At 43.9% G+C, this 14886-nt stretch overlaps 1 protein-coding gene across 3 annotated transcripts in view; it reads left to right on the top strand.

Annotated features, from left to right (window-relative positions):
* The window catches only part of CIITA (class II major histocompatibility complex transactivator), a 124403-nt gene extending 111152 nt beyond the window's left edge, over positions 1-13251 (top strand). For all 3 annotated transcript variants that reach the window (XM_069983739.1, XM_069983737.1, XM_069983740.1), the window contains 7 exons: positions 132-212; positions 1305-1397; positions 2553-2636; positions 4351-4434; positions 8012-8095; positions 9115-9203; positions 9592-13251. In XM_069983739.1, the coding sequence (XP_069839840.1) occupies positions 132-212; positions 1305-1397; positions 2553-2636; positions 4351-4434; positions 8012-8095; positions 9115-9199 (511 nt within the window). In that variant the 3' untranslated portion in view covers positions 9200-9203; positions 9592-13251. The remainder of the gene's footprint in view (positions 1-131; positions 213-1304; positions 1398-2552; positions 2637-4350; positions 4435-8011; positions 8096-9114; positions 9204-9591) is intronic.
* Positions 13252-14886: the final 1635 nt, after the last annotated feature.

Genomic DNA, 14886 nt, shown 5'->3' with positions numbered 1-14886 from the left:
GTGTGGTTACAATCACACATTATATCACCCCAAGGCAAGGTGCTGTATGACTGAGTTCCTCATGCTTTGCTACACTTTATCAATCATTTATGTACAGTGTTTTATTCACCAACCATGTTCTTGTTTCTTAGGCTCGGGAAGAAACACGGACAAGATGGTTTCTTGAAGCTTGTGGAAATTCTTCCCAAACTACCTGCACTTCAGCTTTTAGAGTAAGCGATACAGTGTTGTAAAAACAAGAATATGTATATACTTGAGGCAGTACAGCGACTGAAACAACTCAAATAAGGATCTGCTACGCTGAGTTATGACCAGGTGAAAGGACAACTTTGACCTGTTCATAAAGCTTTTTAGAAGCTCTCTCAGGAGAAAAAAAAAAAGGCTGATGAGAAACCTGTTAAAGGGGTACTCCAGCAGTAGAGGTTTTCTATGGGGATTTGCTTCTGTTCTGGTCAGTTTGTGTGTCAGACAGAGATGTCAGCAGAGAGCACTGTGTCAGACAGAAAAGAATACACCACTTCCTGCAGGATATACAGCAGCTGATAAGTATGGAAAGACTTGAGACTTTTACATAAAGATAAATTACAAATCTGTATAACTTTCTAAAACCAGTTGATTTGAAGGAAAAATATTTTTGCCCCTTTGGCCTTTACTCCTTAAAGATGAAGCAGAACACAAATGTAACATTTTCTTTAAAACAAACCCATGCAAAACAAGAATAAAAACACCTTTTAAATGGTATCCATAGGCTTTAACTGACAGTTTTGTGCATACAATGATATATCCTGCAAAACAGTGTGGCAATGTGGTACTCATACTATATTTTAATAGGTGCAGCACAGTGTATGATTTCCAATAGGAGACTAGAGATAATCGAACAGCGCTAATTTTTAGGTTCGTTCAAACTTGAACCATCGGCATTTGACTCCTGCTGCCTTCCCGTTCCGTGGGTAAGGTGTAGACAGCCCGAGTACCGCCTGGAAAACAGGGATACAGCCTATTACCTAAGCTGTATCCCTGTTTTCCAGGCGGGACTGGGGCTGTATCCACCTTCCCCACGGAACGGGAAGACTGCAGGAGTCAAAAGCCGAAGGTTCGAGTTTGAACGAACCTGAAAATTAGCGATGTTCGATCATCTCTATAGGCGACCACATAAGACTGGGTGAGGCACATGTTGGATAGATTGGAGATGTGGTGCAAGGTATCCCACATTGTGGACGCTCTATAATTACTTATTGTCAGTTAAGAAAAATATGTTGTGATAATGTTATATATTTACTTCTCCTCTCACAAATTCCCCTTAGTCTGAACAACCTGACGGAGAATCACATTGGCGATAAAGGAATGGAGAAACTGGCAGAAAAATTCCCCCAGCTTCGATGTCTCCAAGCCCTGGAGTAAGTTAGGGAATCATTAATAAATTTAAGGAAGTAGTCTGAATTTGAGAGAACTAGAGGAAAGGATTGTTGTTTTGGGCTTGTGGCCATTTGTGTGACATTTAAAAGGTCACATGGAGTCATAGTGCTGGAGTCTAGTGCATGCAGCAGTGCTGATGGAAGTTTTTTTCCCTAGAAAAGTATTGCTATTCCTAAGTTACTTGAAATTAGTTGTTTTTCCATCTATTCTTTCCATGGTAGAATACAGGGTAATGAACTATGAAATTTCATAACCCCTTTATGACAAAGATCATTGATGCACATATGTTCAGGTCGAACTGAAGTATATGTATATATTCCAACTGCACGGGGCATCAGCAGTTGAAACGTATATAATAGTTTGACTGATGTGAAGGTAATAATGACTCCATTGACACCACCTGTGAGTGGCTAGCTCAATAAGTACTATTGTTTCATTGGATTTTGGCAATAACTCCTACCTTTTTGCAGAAAAAGTGTACAAGGATACTTATTTTCAAGGAGAGATTGTTTTGGAAGGCAAATACTTGCTTGGTTCTTAGCCATGGTTGCAGAACACAAAAGTTGCCTAAAGTGACCCTGACAAAGTGCAGGTGCTGTCGGCATCACTATGTGGCCATGCTGCTTTGTGTTACCTCTTGTTTGCCACCTTAGCCTTCACCTCCAGTCCTCCACCTCTATTGTGTTATGCTGGGTTTACACATAGCGATAATTCACCCGATCATACGATGAATGATTTCGAAGTAACAAATTTTTTTGTAACGATCAGCGTTTAGACGGAACGATATATCGTACGGAAAAATCTTTTGCGATCGCTTAAGCCTATATTGCACATAGGTTAAATCGGTGAACGACTGTTTACATGGAACGATCTGCGTTTTTTTTTCGCGAACGACCAAGGACGATTTGAGAACATGTTCAAAGATCAAAATGAAAACATGTTCATTCTTCAGCGCGTATAGAGCAGCAGCGCGCGCCTCCCATAGACTCCCATTATGAGCGGGAGGCTAACGGCATTCCGCGGCGGACAATTCCGTCGCGGAATTCCGCTAGCTTTGCTCAGTGGGAACGGGGCCTAAAACTGTATAAGGAAACTGCACAATGAGACCTTAAACAAACGTCTTATGTTTTTTCCAGTCTGTCACAGAACAATATTACTGGTGCGGGAGCAATGAAACTAGCAGCTGCCCTGCCGTCCCTGCCGTCATTACAGACATTAAGGTAAATGGAGAATGAATGTGTGTAAACTGTCATAGGAAGGGGGTCTTCTTTATATGATTCATTGTGAAACTCTACAAATCGATATTTGGGTACATGCGGGTATTTGTTTCTGCATTTCCTGTAATCATCTTTCACAATGAGCTCATATCATAAAATTCTTACTGACAGCTATAACGGTTATATAAAGTTTTGCAAACCATTTAGTAGATATGAGTTCTCTTTTTGCAAGTTATGGTCATTGTTGCAGCTGCAGGATAGAAAGCAATGCGTGAGTTGTGTCACACCGACTCCTGTCACCTGTTGGTTCTCAAACAGTGCAGAATACCAGTGAATTCATTTGACATTCATAAAGCTGAATGGATGATCACACTGAGTAGTGTTGGTCACTTTTTTACACATTTTGTTAATTGTATAACACTAAATGTAGGTAGGTACAGGAGCAGGCACTCCTGTCTATTGCCCTGTTCCTGTATAGTACTGAACAGTGATTTCACATTCGCTGGGCTGGGTACAAGTATTCGGCCTTGTCATAGTACATAGTTACTCAGATGACTGTGAAATATCTCTTCTAGTGTTTTTTAATGTAGACATGTACCTTCCCAAGTTTAGGCCATGTTTGCACAACGTATGTTGTGTATAAATTACGGCCGTTGTTGCAATTTGTATCAACGGCCGTGATGTATACACAACATACGTTGTATTGCAAAGAATGGAATCCCAGCCAGGGCATATACACATAGTATACGCCCAGGCTGGGATTCTGTCCGGCCGCAGGAAAAACTGACATGTCAGTTTTCTGCGGCCGCTATTCATCGAATAGCGGCCGCAGAGAACCTGTCAGTTCACTCTATTGTGTGCAGCGCATACAAATTCATTAGAAATGAAGATCATCCGGCCGGTACTGCATCACCGACGAGGATGATCCTCAGTAACACCGGCTATTCTGTAATCCGTCCGGGACACAGAACGTCCGATATTATATGCCATGTGAACATGGCTTTAAGTTTAAATTCATGCAGCACATGTTCTGGCTACACAGTTTTTGTTATATTGACTGAAAAGAGCTACGATTTTGTTAACACTTTATGTGACAACGTATAAGTTGTCATTGTAATCTATTTTACCATGATGATAACCTAGTCTAATAAAGCCAAGTTAAAAAAAAAAGTTGTTTTTTTTTATATTTCATAGTAGATTTGAGATATATGGGACCCCAAATAACTGAACAAGATATTATTGAAGGATCTGTAGTCAGTCCTATTCAAAAACTGACAAAAGCCTATGATTTATGTTGAGACCCTGAACTATGTAGCCTAGATAGGATGGGATGCTCTAGACAGAGCTGGCTGTATATTAGTCTCAGTATCTCTTTAACATATATTTAATATGCCACATTATTCACTGCCATGTTTCTACCCGGCATGTTTTATTGGGCAAACCAGCATCAAGGGATGTGGAGACAAAGACCATGTATAGCATTGCAAATCTTATAAACATAAGGACAGCCATATATGTAATATGTATAAGGCCTGAGCCTCCAGAGTGAGAGTTGTTCTTATTGTTCCTTGTTCTGAATGACCAATCTTCCTCTTGGACACCATTATACCCTGCCTATGTTACGGCAAAGTAGAACAATAATTTCCTGATGGCTGGTTTTTAGTCTTTTATTGACTTATATATATATATATATTTTTTTTTTCCTTTTCATTTGCAGCCTATTTAATAATAATGTGTGTGATATGGGAGCTGAAGAGTTGGCCAGGATACTTCCTGATATGACATCCCTCGAGGCTTTACAGTAAGTACACAGGGACAATAAGCATGTATTTAGTGAATTATTGCTGTGGTTTTCTCAGTACAGGCACCAGGATTTGCCATTGATGTTGTATCGGTGGAGAGAGTTCCTATGACAGAGGGCAGAGGTGCTTGGAAAATGGCGCACCAGTTTGTCTCTGTCATCTCTGCCCTGGTTTTGTTTGGAGGCTGATTGGTTGGTTGGAAGTAATTTGATGGGATTGACAGACTCATCATACTTACACCGCAACTTCCATGAAAATAAGGAGGAGGGAAAACACGTTGGGTTGTAGGCCTGTAGGAGGAAAACTCAGGGAGAAGGGAAGTTAGGGCAATGAGTGCTGGAAATTTAGTATATGTAATGAGCCAACTATGGTCTTGGCAGTGGCGGATTAAATGTACCTTGGGCCCCGGGCTGTCTACCCGACCTGGCCCACATTATAATCCGCTACTGCCCCCCCCCCATGCTGTCCCCAATAAACACTGCCTGCCTCCCCTCCCTGCTGGCCCCAATAAACATAATGTTTGGTCCCTTGCAGCTACCCCCAGTAAGCATTGTCCACCCCACCTCCACTGCCCCCAATAAACATATTGCCACTTGTTCACCTGCTGTTGCCCCCAATAAACATATTGCCACCTGGTTTCCTGCTTTTGCCCCCCCCCCCCCCAAGGTCACAGCTGCACAGAGGTTTTCAGGAGAGGAGGGGGCTGATCTTATAGGGGAGGTCACAGCAGCACAGATGATGTCAGGGGAGGAGGGTGCAATACTATAGGAGAGGTCCCAGCAGCACAGAGGATGTCAGGAGAGGAGGGTGCTGATCTATAGGGGAGGTCACAGCAGCACAGAGGTTGTCAGGAGAGGAGGGGGCTGATCTATAGGAGAGGTCCGAGCAGCACAGGAGAGGAGGGCTCTGATCTTATAGGGGAGGTCGCAGGGTCCCAGCAGCACAGAGGATGTCAGGAGAGGAGGGTGCTGATCTTATAGGGGAAGTCACAGGGTCCTAGCAGCACAGAGGATGTCAGGAGAGGAGGGTGCTGATCTTATAGGGGAAGTCGCAGGGTCCCAGCAGCAAAGAGGATGTCAGGAGAGGAGGGTGCTGATCTTATAGGGGAAGTCGCAGGGTCCTAGCAGCACAGAGGATGTCAGGAGAGGAGGGTGCTGATCTTATAGGGGAAGTCGCAGGGTCCTAGCAGCACAGAGGATGTCAGGAGAGGAGGGTGCTGATCTTATAGGGGAAGTCGCAGGGTCCCAGCAGCAAAGAGGATGTCAGGAGAGGAGGGTGCTGATCTTATAGGGGAAGTCGCAGGGTCCTAGCAGCACAGAGGATGTCAGGAGAGGAGGGTGCTGATCTTATAGGGGAAGTCGCAGGGTCCTAGCAGCATAGAGGATGTCAGGAGAGGAGGGTGCTGATCTATAGGGGGAGGTCACAGCAGCACAGAGGATGTCAGCTGGCCCCATGTTCCCCCCTTATAGATGGTCCCCTTCTGCCCCCCTTATAGATGGTCCCCCTCTTTCCTCTGCACCCCCCTTATAGATGGTCCCTCTCTGCCCCACCCCTTATAGATGGTCCCCCTCTTTCCTCTGCCCCCCTTATAGATGGTCCCCCTCTGCCCGCCCTTATAGATGGTCCCCCTCTTTCCTCTGCCCCCCTTATAGATGGTCCCCCTCTGCCCCCCTTATAGATGGTCCCCCTCTTTCTTCTGCCCCCCTTATAGATGGTCCCACTCTGCCCCCCCTTAAAGATGGTCCCCCTCTGCCCCCCCTTATAGATGGTCCCCCTCTTTCCTCTGCCCCCCCCTTATAGATGGCCCCCTTCTGCCCCCCCTAATAGATGGTCCCCCTCTTTCCTCTGCCCCCACCTTATAGATGGTCCCCCTCTTTCCTCTGCCCCCCTTTTAGATGGTCCCCCTCTTTCCTCTGCCCCCCTTATAGATGGTCCCACTCTGCCCCCCTTATAGATGGTCCCCTTCTGCCCCCCTTATAGATGGTCCCCCTCTGCCCCCCCTTATAGATGGCCCCCCTCTGCCCCCCCTTATAGATGGTCCCCCTCTGCCCCCCTTATAGATGGTCCCCCTCTTTCCTCTACCCCCACCTTATAGTTGGTCCCCCTCTTTCCTCTGCCCCCCTTATAGATGGTCCCCCTCTTTCCTCTGCCCCCCTTATAGATTGTCCCCCTCTGCCCCCCCTTATAGATTGTCCCCCTCTGCCCCCCCCTTATAGATGGTCCCCCTCTGCACCCCCTTATAGATGGTCCCCCTCTTTCCTCTGCCCCCCTTATAGATGGTCCCCCTCTGCCCCACCTTATAGATTGTCCCCCTCTGCCCCCCCTTATAGATGGTCCCCCTCTGCACCCCCTTATAGATGGTCCCCCTCTTTCCTCTGCCCCCCTTATAGATGGTCCCCCTCTGCCCCCCCTTATAGATGGTCCCACTCTGCCCCCCCTTATAGATGGTCCCCCTCTGCCCCCCCTTATAGATGGTCCCCCTCTTTCCTCTGCCCCCCCTTACAGAGGGTCCCCCTCTGCCCCCCCCTTATAGATGGTCCCCCTCTTTCCTCTGCCCCCCTTATAGATGGTCCCCCTCTTTCCTCTACCCCCACTTATAGATGGTTTCCCCCCCCCCCCCCCCCCCCCCCCCCCCCGTGCAGATAACAAAAAAAAAACACACAACACAACTCACCTGCCGTCCATTCCCCCGTCGAGCCTCTCGCCTCCTGGTCTGTCCCCGTGTGATGCGCGGCTGCCGGGGGTGTCCCGTCCTATCCCCGGCAGCGCGCGCATCAGAGAGCTCCCCGGCGCACGGGGAGCTCTCTGATGCGCGTGCTGCCGGGGATAGGACGGGACACCCGCGGCAGCCGCGCATCAGCCGGGGGACAGCCGGACTCTCGTGACCGCAAGCAAAACAATGCTTGCGGTCACAAGAGACTCAGTGGCAGATTATAATGTGGGCGGCGTGGCATGGGCCCCCCTGGAGCCTCGGACCCATATTATAATCCACCACTGGGTCTCGGTGTGAAGGCGCTTTGTCCTCTGTGAGTGTTGGGAACACAATGGCAGCTATTAAATTTCCTTTCACAAAATATGTGCTTTTAGGACAGCGGGTTTCTTCAAGGACACGGCATACTTTTGGTATAGTAGTTTCCCCCATAAATATTTAAAGCTACACATGTACACAAAACTATTCCTCTGTGTAGTTTATATTGTACTTTTTATGTGTTTTTTTGCTCAGCATTTATCTAAGCATCTTTCAATGTACAACCATGTCTGGTAAAACCTGTAAAATGTCAGGATGAAGCCTCAAATGATCCCCCAATCTCCAAAGCAGGGCCTCAAGTCTTTAATATGAATGAAACAGCGAGTCAGGAATGCATGGTGCCACTCCATCCATTGTCTATAAAGCTGCCAAAGGTGCATTGAAGACAGTCTAGCTTTAGTCTAGGTTTGCACTGCAGTAAATCTGGGCCAAAAGGTTGTATTTTCCCAAATGGTCTTATATTTTCATTTGCAGAGTTTCAGTTATAAATAAAACTTACTTGCTTTCCCATAGTCGTGTAACTTTTTCTTTTTTTTTTTTGCTTGAAGTTTGGATCTCAACAGTATCACATGTACCGGAGCTGAAAAACTTGCAGAAAGTCTTCAGAAGTGCCCAAAAATGAGGAGTCTGAGGTACGTGCAGGAGTTTTTTAAGGGTTATTATGGTATTAGTCTGCCATCTACTGTCAGAATTACAGAATGCAGAGCAACATTTCTGGCCACAGATGAGACAAATCAGTTGAGTTGAGTTTCCTGCTGTAATGTTGTTAAACATTGTATTCAGCCCGTTACTTTGTTAAAATGCCCAGATAACCCTTTTAATATAGGTTTTTGGAAAAGCTGGTTGTTAATCTCCATGTCTCTAATTTGTGGGCTCCCTGTTCCTTCTTGTCTACGTGATGCAATGAGAAGGAAAGGAGTGGTGGCCAAGTATGTACGAGACAACTAGATGAGACAAGTCTTACTGCAACTTACTGTGCTAGTGAGGAGGATCATGATACTCAGGGCCCCTGTACTAGTGACTGTGGCAATATAAGCAGTTTCATCTAAATATCACCTAAACCTTTAAGGTAGAAACCTGATCTAAAAGCTGTATGTGTATAAAGTGTATAATAAATTATATAAAGTATGTGTATAAAGTGTATATAAATTATATAAATTTGTAATTTACTTCTGCTTAAAAACCTCAAGTCTTACTGTACTTATAACCTTCTGTATGCCCTGCAGGAAGTGAAGTTTTCATTCCAGTCTGACACAATGCTCTCTGCTGCCACCTCTGTCTGTGACAGGAACTGTCCAGAGAAGGACAAGTTTTCTATGGGGATTTGCTACTGCACTGGACAGTTCCTGACATGGACAGAGGTGGCAGCAGAGAGCACTGTGTCAGACTGGAAAGAATATACCACTTCCTGCAAGACATGCAGCAGCTGATAAGTACCCCATTAATTATATCCTAGAGCTAGCATGATGTGGTGATGACCTAGCAACATAGTGTGTACTAGTGCTAGATTGAGAAAACTCCCATCAGGGATTGTATGTTCCCTCTGCATAATGCCATAACAGTGGACAGTCTCTACACCAAGATCGGCCAATACTTCATAACTTAAGACTCTTATTAACCACCTTTTATGTATGATATTGTATCTCCATAGGATGTATAGTATGACCATCCCTCATGCCTCTCTACAGCGCCTTCAGCAGCGAGATTCACGAATCAGATGTCTTTGCATTGGGTGACAAGGTAATTTTTTGTGTTTTTTGAAATTTATACTTAGTGCCATTAAACACATAAAGAAATAATACTCCTTAGAACTGAGACGTTGTAACAGTGAGTCCAGTCTATACAATCCTCTGTTTGCTAAACCTTGTTTCCAAACATTTTTTTTATGTGCCAGGAAATCCCCTGATGTATAAGGCAAATGTATCCAAGACCCGCTGTTACCCAACAAAGGACAAAAGAGTGTTATTTTAGCCTTATAAAGTTTCCATTGAGGTTCCCCTTTTATTTGTTGTAATGCATAATCTTTATAAATCTTTTTTCCAAGAATCTTGAAAGATCTAAGCTTAAGCTGTGGTGTAGTGCTATGCAAATATTATAGCTTAAACATTATTTTCTGTTTATTTTACAGATGGGAAGAAAAGAAAAACCAAAGAAACTAAACTCCTAATAATTACCTAAAGTAACCAAAGTAAAGCATTTGCACATTGTATACTTCAGAATTGCACTAATGTCAAGTTGACAAAAGTTTGCTCTTCTCCCTTGTGCCATAATATGAAAACTTATTGTGGTATTGTGGAGTGAGGTCAATAATATTATGTGTTAGCTGCTGGCAGAAACATTATTCCTCTATGATCATAAAGAAACAAAATGACATACTAATGTAGCTGAATAAAGAAAACTAGTGATAACCCCTAATTCATATCATTAGAGACCCCAGAGGAGTTGTCACACAACTGCCAGGCCCAGTGTGTAGGTGTAATATTAGCCCAGTGTAGAGTGTGGGGACTATCTCTCTGAGGTCACCTTATCGTGGTGGGGTGGTACACACTATTTCATCAAAGGGTATACAAAGAACCTCATTTTTTTAATAGCAACATTGCAATTGTAAGCATCTATATATCTTTTCTTGTGTGCCGTTTGCTGCACTGAAAGAGACTGCAGCTGCATGCTACCCCTACCTGTCTGTAATTTCTTGTAATATTCAGGGACTGAGTTAAATTTCCGCACAATAAGGCAAGTTGAGATGTGGTCAATTTGCCACAGATTTACAAGGGGTAGATCCACTGTGAAAGGATTCCACCTTATGTGGACCTTAGAAAGAATATGCAACGTAACAAATGATAGGCATACAATATTTTATATAGTGATATATACTACTGAGTTATGCAAGAAATAGTAATATAAATAGCATTAAAGTAGGTCAATCAATTGTAAACCAAAACTTTAAAGGGATTTTCCAGGGAGCAGATGACGGCTGAAACTTTTTGCTCCCTGGTACTCATGCACCTTATACTAAAGTCAGCCATAAATGATGGTCTTCTGACTCTCCACAACCATCTTGGATTTTTTCCGCCTCATCCTTTTTGTTCTGGGTGGGATAAGCAGTTGCCAGGTGCAGTTCGGCTGTGACGTACCCCTCCCTTCCCCATAGGATCATCAGCCACGCTTAAATGTTCATATGTACGGGAAAACCAGGAGAGATAGCAAATGGAGGAACAAACTGACAGTTGTTGAAAGTGGGCGGAATGCTTCCGACAAGGATATCTCCGTCCCGGGACCGGCTCCAGGAGGGGGACTTGGCGAGATGGGGTAGGTATGCGGGGCTCTAGCGGGGGGTCGGGCGGCCTTCACCCCAGCACGGGGGTGACAGGTTCCCTTTAGGGTACAAACACACACACCGTATACGCAGCAGATACGCAGCAAATACGCAGCAGATCTGCAGCAGATTTGATGGTGCAGATTTGATGCTGTGTTCAGTTATTTAGATCTAATCTGCTGCGTATTTGCTGCGTATCGCAGCAGTAAATACGCTGCGTATACTGTGTGTGTGTTTGTACCCTTAAGGACTTAAAGGGGTTATCCAGCGCTACAAAGACATGGCCACTTTCCCCCTACTGTTGTCTCCAGATTGGGTGGGGTTTTGAAACTCAGTTCCATTGAAGTAAATGGAGCTTAATTGCAAACCACACCTGAACTGGAGACAACAGTAGGGGGAAAAGTGGCCATGTTTTTGTAGCGCTGGATAACCCCTTTAAAGAAAGTTTAGTTAAAATCCCAGTGGAAGTCTTATAGGTGAACATACTAGTTGTTTTTTCAAAAAGATAAAGCCAAGGAATGATAGGACAAAGTTTGACAGGTAAAGACTACTAAGGCCAGATTCAGACTCTAATACAGCCATGTATAGGAAAGGTGTCAGTATGAGAGATCTTCCTCATACACAGTCTGTATTACCGCTGTCTGAATACAGCCTCACTATTGCTGACAGACGGACAAGTTGATTTGTATATATATGCTTTGTAGATATGTGATATTTGCTATCTGCATTTGTTGTGCAGCATTATTTTGGAGCTTTTGTTGCACTGGGGTAGTTATAGTTTTGGTCTCAGGCGACCATCGATGAGAGTTTTTTGCACTGTAATATTATGTTTGCACAATATTGTACATATATGTAAATGTTATCAGGTGTTTTAGCCCTTTTTCTGCTGCTTTCAAACATGAAATGTTCTAATGCACCTTTGTCAGCTGACAATTCTAGTAATAGCCTTTCCTATCCTAACCCTTATAGGCTTCATCCTTCATTTGTATGGTAGGATTGCATTTACAGCAAATGCATAATTCCTTTTACAAGAACCTATATTTTTTTTACCTATGTAGTAGCAGGAAGAGGATGCACAGTATATACAGAGTGAAAGTATATTTCAAAGAGTACTGAGTATACTATGATGGTGTTTGCATAGTAAATATTAAGCCAGGACTACCTGAACAACAAGGTTACTGCAACATTTACATCAAATGCTGCCGTTTACCCTTTATTTACTATGGGAGCCTGAAGTAACTGGAAACGACATACAACACAGCACCCTCCTACAACTTGGTTTAGGGTATGGGCCCTATGGTAACACAGTGCTGCCATGATTACAATTTCTGTAATGAGCACATTTGTCTTCTTCCCTTACAAGTAAGAGGGTACTAGACTGTAATAGGTAATTTCATAAATGGGTTTTTACACTAAGGGCCCTATTCCACAGTAACGATAATCGGCCGGATCGGCCCCATTTGGCCCGATTCGGCCGATTATTGTTTGGTGAAATGGAGAGAACGATCAGCCGATGATCATGTCATCGGCTGATCGTTCATTTAGGGCCAGACCTAAAATCATTGTTCCCCCACCGCGCATCGCTACGGTTGAATAGCGGTGCGCGGCAGGCAACCGACGATTTGAGAAGAAACAGCAGCAGCATCATCATACATTACCTGGCTGCAGGGCTTCTTCTCTGCGCTGTCTTTATCCCCGGGTCCCGCGCGCTCTATCTTCTGAATGGACGCTCAGCTGACAGTGTTCAGCCAATCACAGGCCGGGACCGCCGTGGCCTGTGATCGGCTGAGTGTGGCCTGTCAGCTGACCGGCCATTCTGAAGATAGAGCGCGGGGGACAAGCCATTCTGAAGATAGAGACGGAGCGGAGGACAAGCCCTGCAGCCAGGTAATGTATGATGCTGCTAGGGCTGCAAGGACATCGGTAACGATGTCCCTGCAGCCCTCGCTCAACGATCATTGGGCCGTGGAATAGGCCCAGTAAACGAGCGGCGATCTAGCAGATCGCCGCTCGTTTACATCGTTGATCGGGCCCTCCTCAGCCCGTGGAATAGGACCCTAAGACTACGACCTTTCCTGCAGCCAACTGTACTGACATCACTGGGTCTGGCAGCAGGAAGTTTCAGTCTGTGACCTTAAACTAAAGCAGTTATATGTAATATGGATTTTTCCTGGAAAGACTAATTGTGGTGTGAGCAGGTTGCAGAATTTCATTGAAGTAACTGCAAATGCATTGTAAAATCTGGTGAGCGATGAACGAGTTTACATAGGTTAATCTACCTATGAATTGGCAGTGCCAAGCAGAGCTTGCTGGTATCATGAATGGCATCATGGATCTCTTGGTGGTATGATTCCTAGTCTATTATTTTCCTGTCTTTGTACCCTATTTCTGGTTTTCTTTTGTACTGTTTCCAATCATTTTGTACTGTAAATATATAATGTATTATGCTCCAAATTGTTTTTTTAATGATGTATGATGAAAATATTTTTTTACCTTTTTAATAAACTTTTTTTTTTTATTATTGAAAAGTTTGGTGTGGCTCAGTTTTTTTATATTTATTAAATGTTTTTAGTAAACATTACATTATAGAAAAAATAAGATAGAATTAAAAAAAAACTAACTGGCTGAGTGAAGACTATGGGGAAGATTTATCAAAGGGTGTAAAATTTAGACTGGTGCAAACTACCCACAGCAACCAATCACAGCTCAGCTTTAGGCAGTGCTGAAAGGAAAGCTGAGCTGTGATTGGTTGCTGTGGGCAGTTTGCACCAGTCTAATTTTTACACCCTTTGACTAACACAAGAACAACTCTATCAATTGCTCTGCTAGTTTTGTGTAGCTATTGCATTGCATTATGTCCTCATCTTTTATGTCCTCACATCATTACTGCCTGGTGCTGGAAGCCTGTACTTATATCCCTGTGATGATGGGGCATGTGGGCTTAGATTGGCACCAATGCCAGTGGTTGGGATAAGAGCCATTTATCCTTGTAATGTTACAATGAATAGAAATCACATTGATTATTTTGAGGGACAACCCTGAGTCTAACAACAGGACTGTCCTAAAATACCCATTATGCCCTAACAGGATCCTTCACTGAATATACAATACTCATACTATACTCATACAATATATACAATACTCATACTATACTCATATTGCAACCAAAACCAGGAGTGGATTGAAAACACAGAAAGGATCTGTTCACACACTGTTGAAATTGAGTGGATGGCCGCCATTTAATGGCAAATATTATTTTAAAACAACGGCTGTTGTATTGAAATAATGGCCGTTATTTACTGTTATATGGCGGCCATCCACTCAATTTCACCATTGTGTGAACAGAGCCTTTCTGTGTTTTTAATCCACTCCTGGTTTTGGTTTCAATATGAGGACCACAATACTGACTGAAATATACGTAGTGTGAACCCAGCCTCAAACTGTAAAATAACCCCCAGAACCATATTTATTAGCACTCACATCAACCCACATAAACACCACACTATTACTGTGAGTATGGGAAAAATTCAGACCCCTTTAAGTTTTTCACTCTTTGTTTCATTGCAGCTTTTTGGTAAGTTCAAAAAGTTAAATTTTTGCTCAATAATGCACACTCTGCACCCCATCTTGACAAAGAAAACAGAAATGTAGATATTTTTGCAAATTTATTAAACAAGAAAAATTTAAATATCACATGGTCATAAGTATTAAGACCCTTTGCTCAGTATTGAGTAGAAGTCCCCTCTCTCTTTAGCTAGTACATGCATGAATCTTCTTGGGAAGTTTTTCACACCTGGATTTAGGGATCCTCTGCCATTCTTTCTTGCAGATCCTCTCCAGTTCCCTCAGGTTGGATGGAACGCCATTTGTGGACGCCATTAAGTACAGAGATATCCTGAATGAAAACATCTTGCAGCGTGCTTTAGACCTCAGACTGGGCCGAAGGTTCATCTTCCAAGAAGACAATGACCTTGAGCACACAGCAAGAATAAAAAAGCAGTGGCTTCACAACAACTCATATGACCGATGTTGACTGGCCCAGCCAGAGCCCTGACCTCAACCCAATTGAGCATCTCTGGAGAGACTTGAAAATGGCGTCCAGGAATG

This window comes from Dendropsophus ebraccatus, chromosome 9 (genome assembly GCF_027789765.1).
Source record: "Dendropsophus ebraccatus isolate aDenEbr1 chromosome 9, aDenEbr1.pat, whole genome shotgun sequence".
Classification (NCBI taxonomy): domain Eukaryota; kingdom Metazoa; phylum Chordata; class Amphibia; order Anura; family Hylidae; genus Dendropsophus; species Dendropsophus ebraccatus.
Note: the sequence above shows the minus strand (reverse complement) of the source record. Positions and strands in the feature narration are given on the sequence as shown.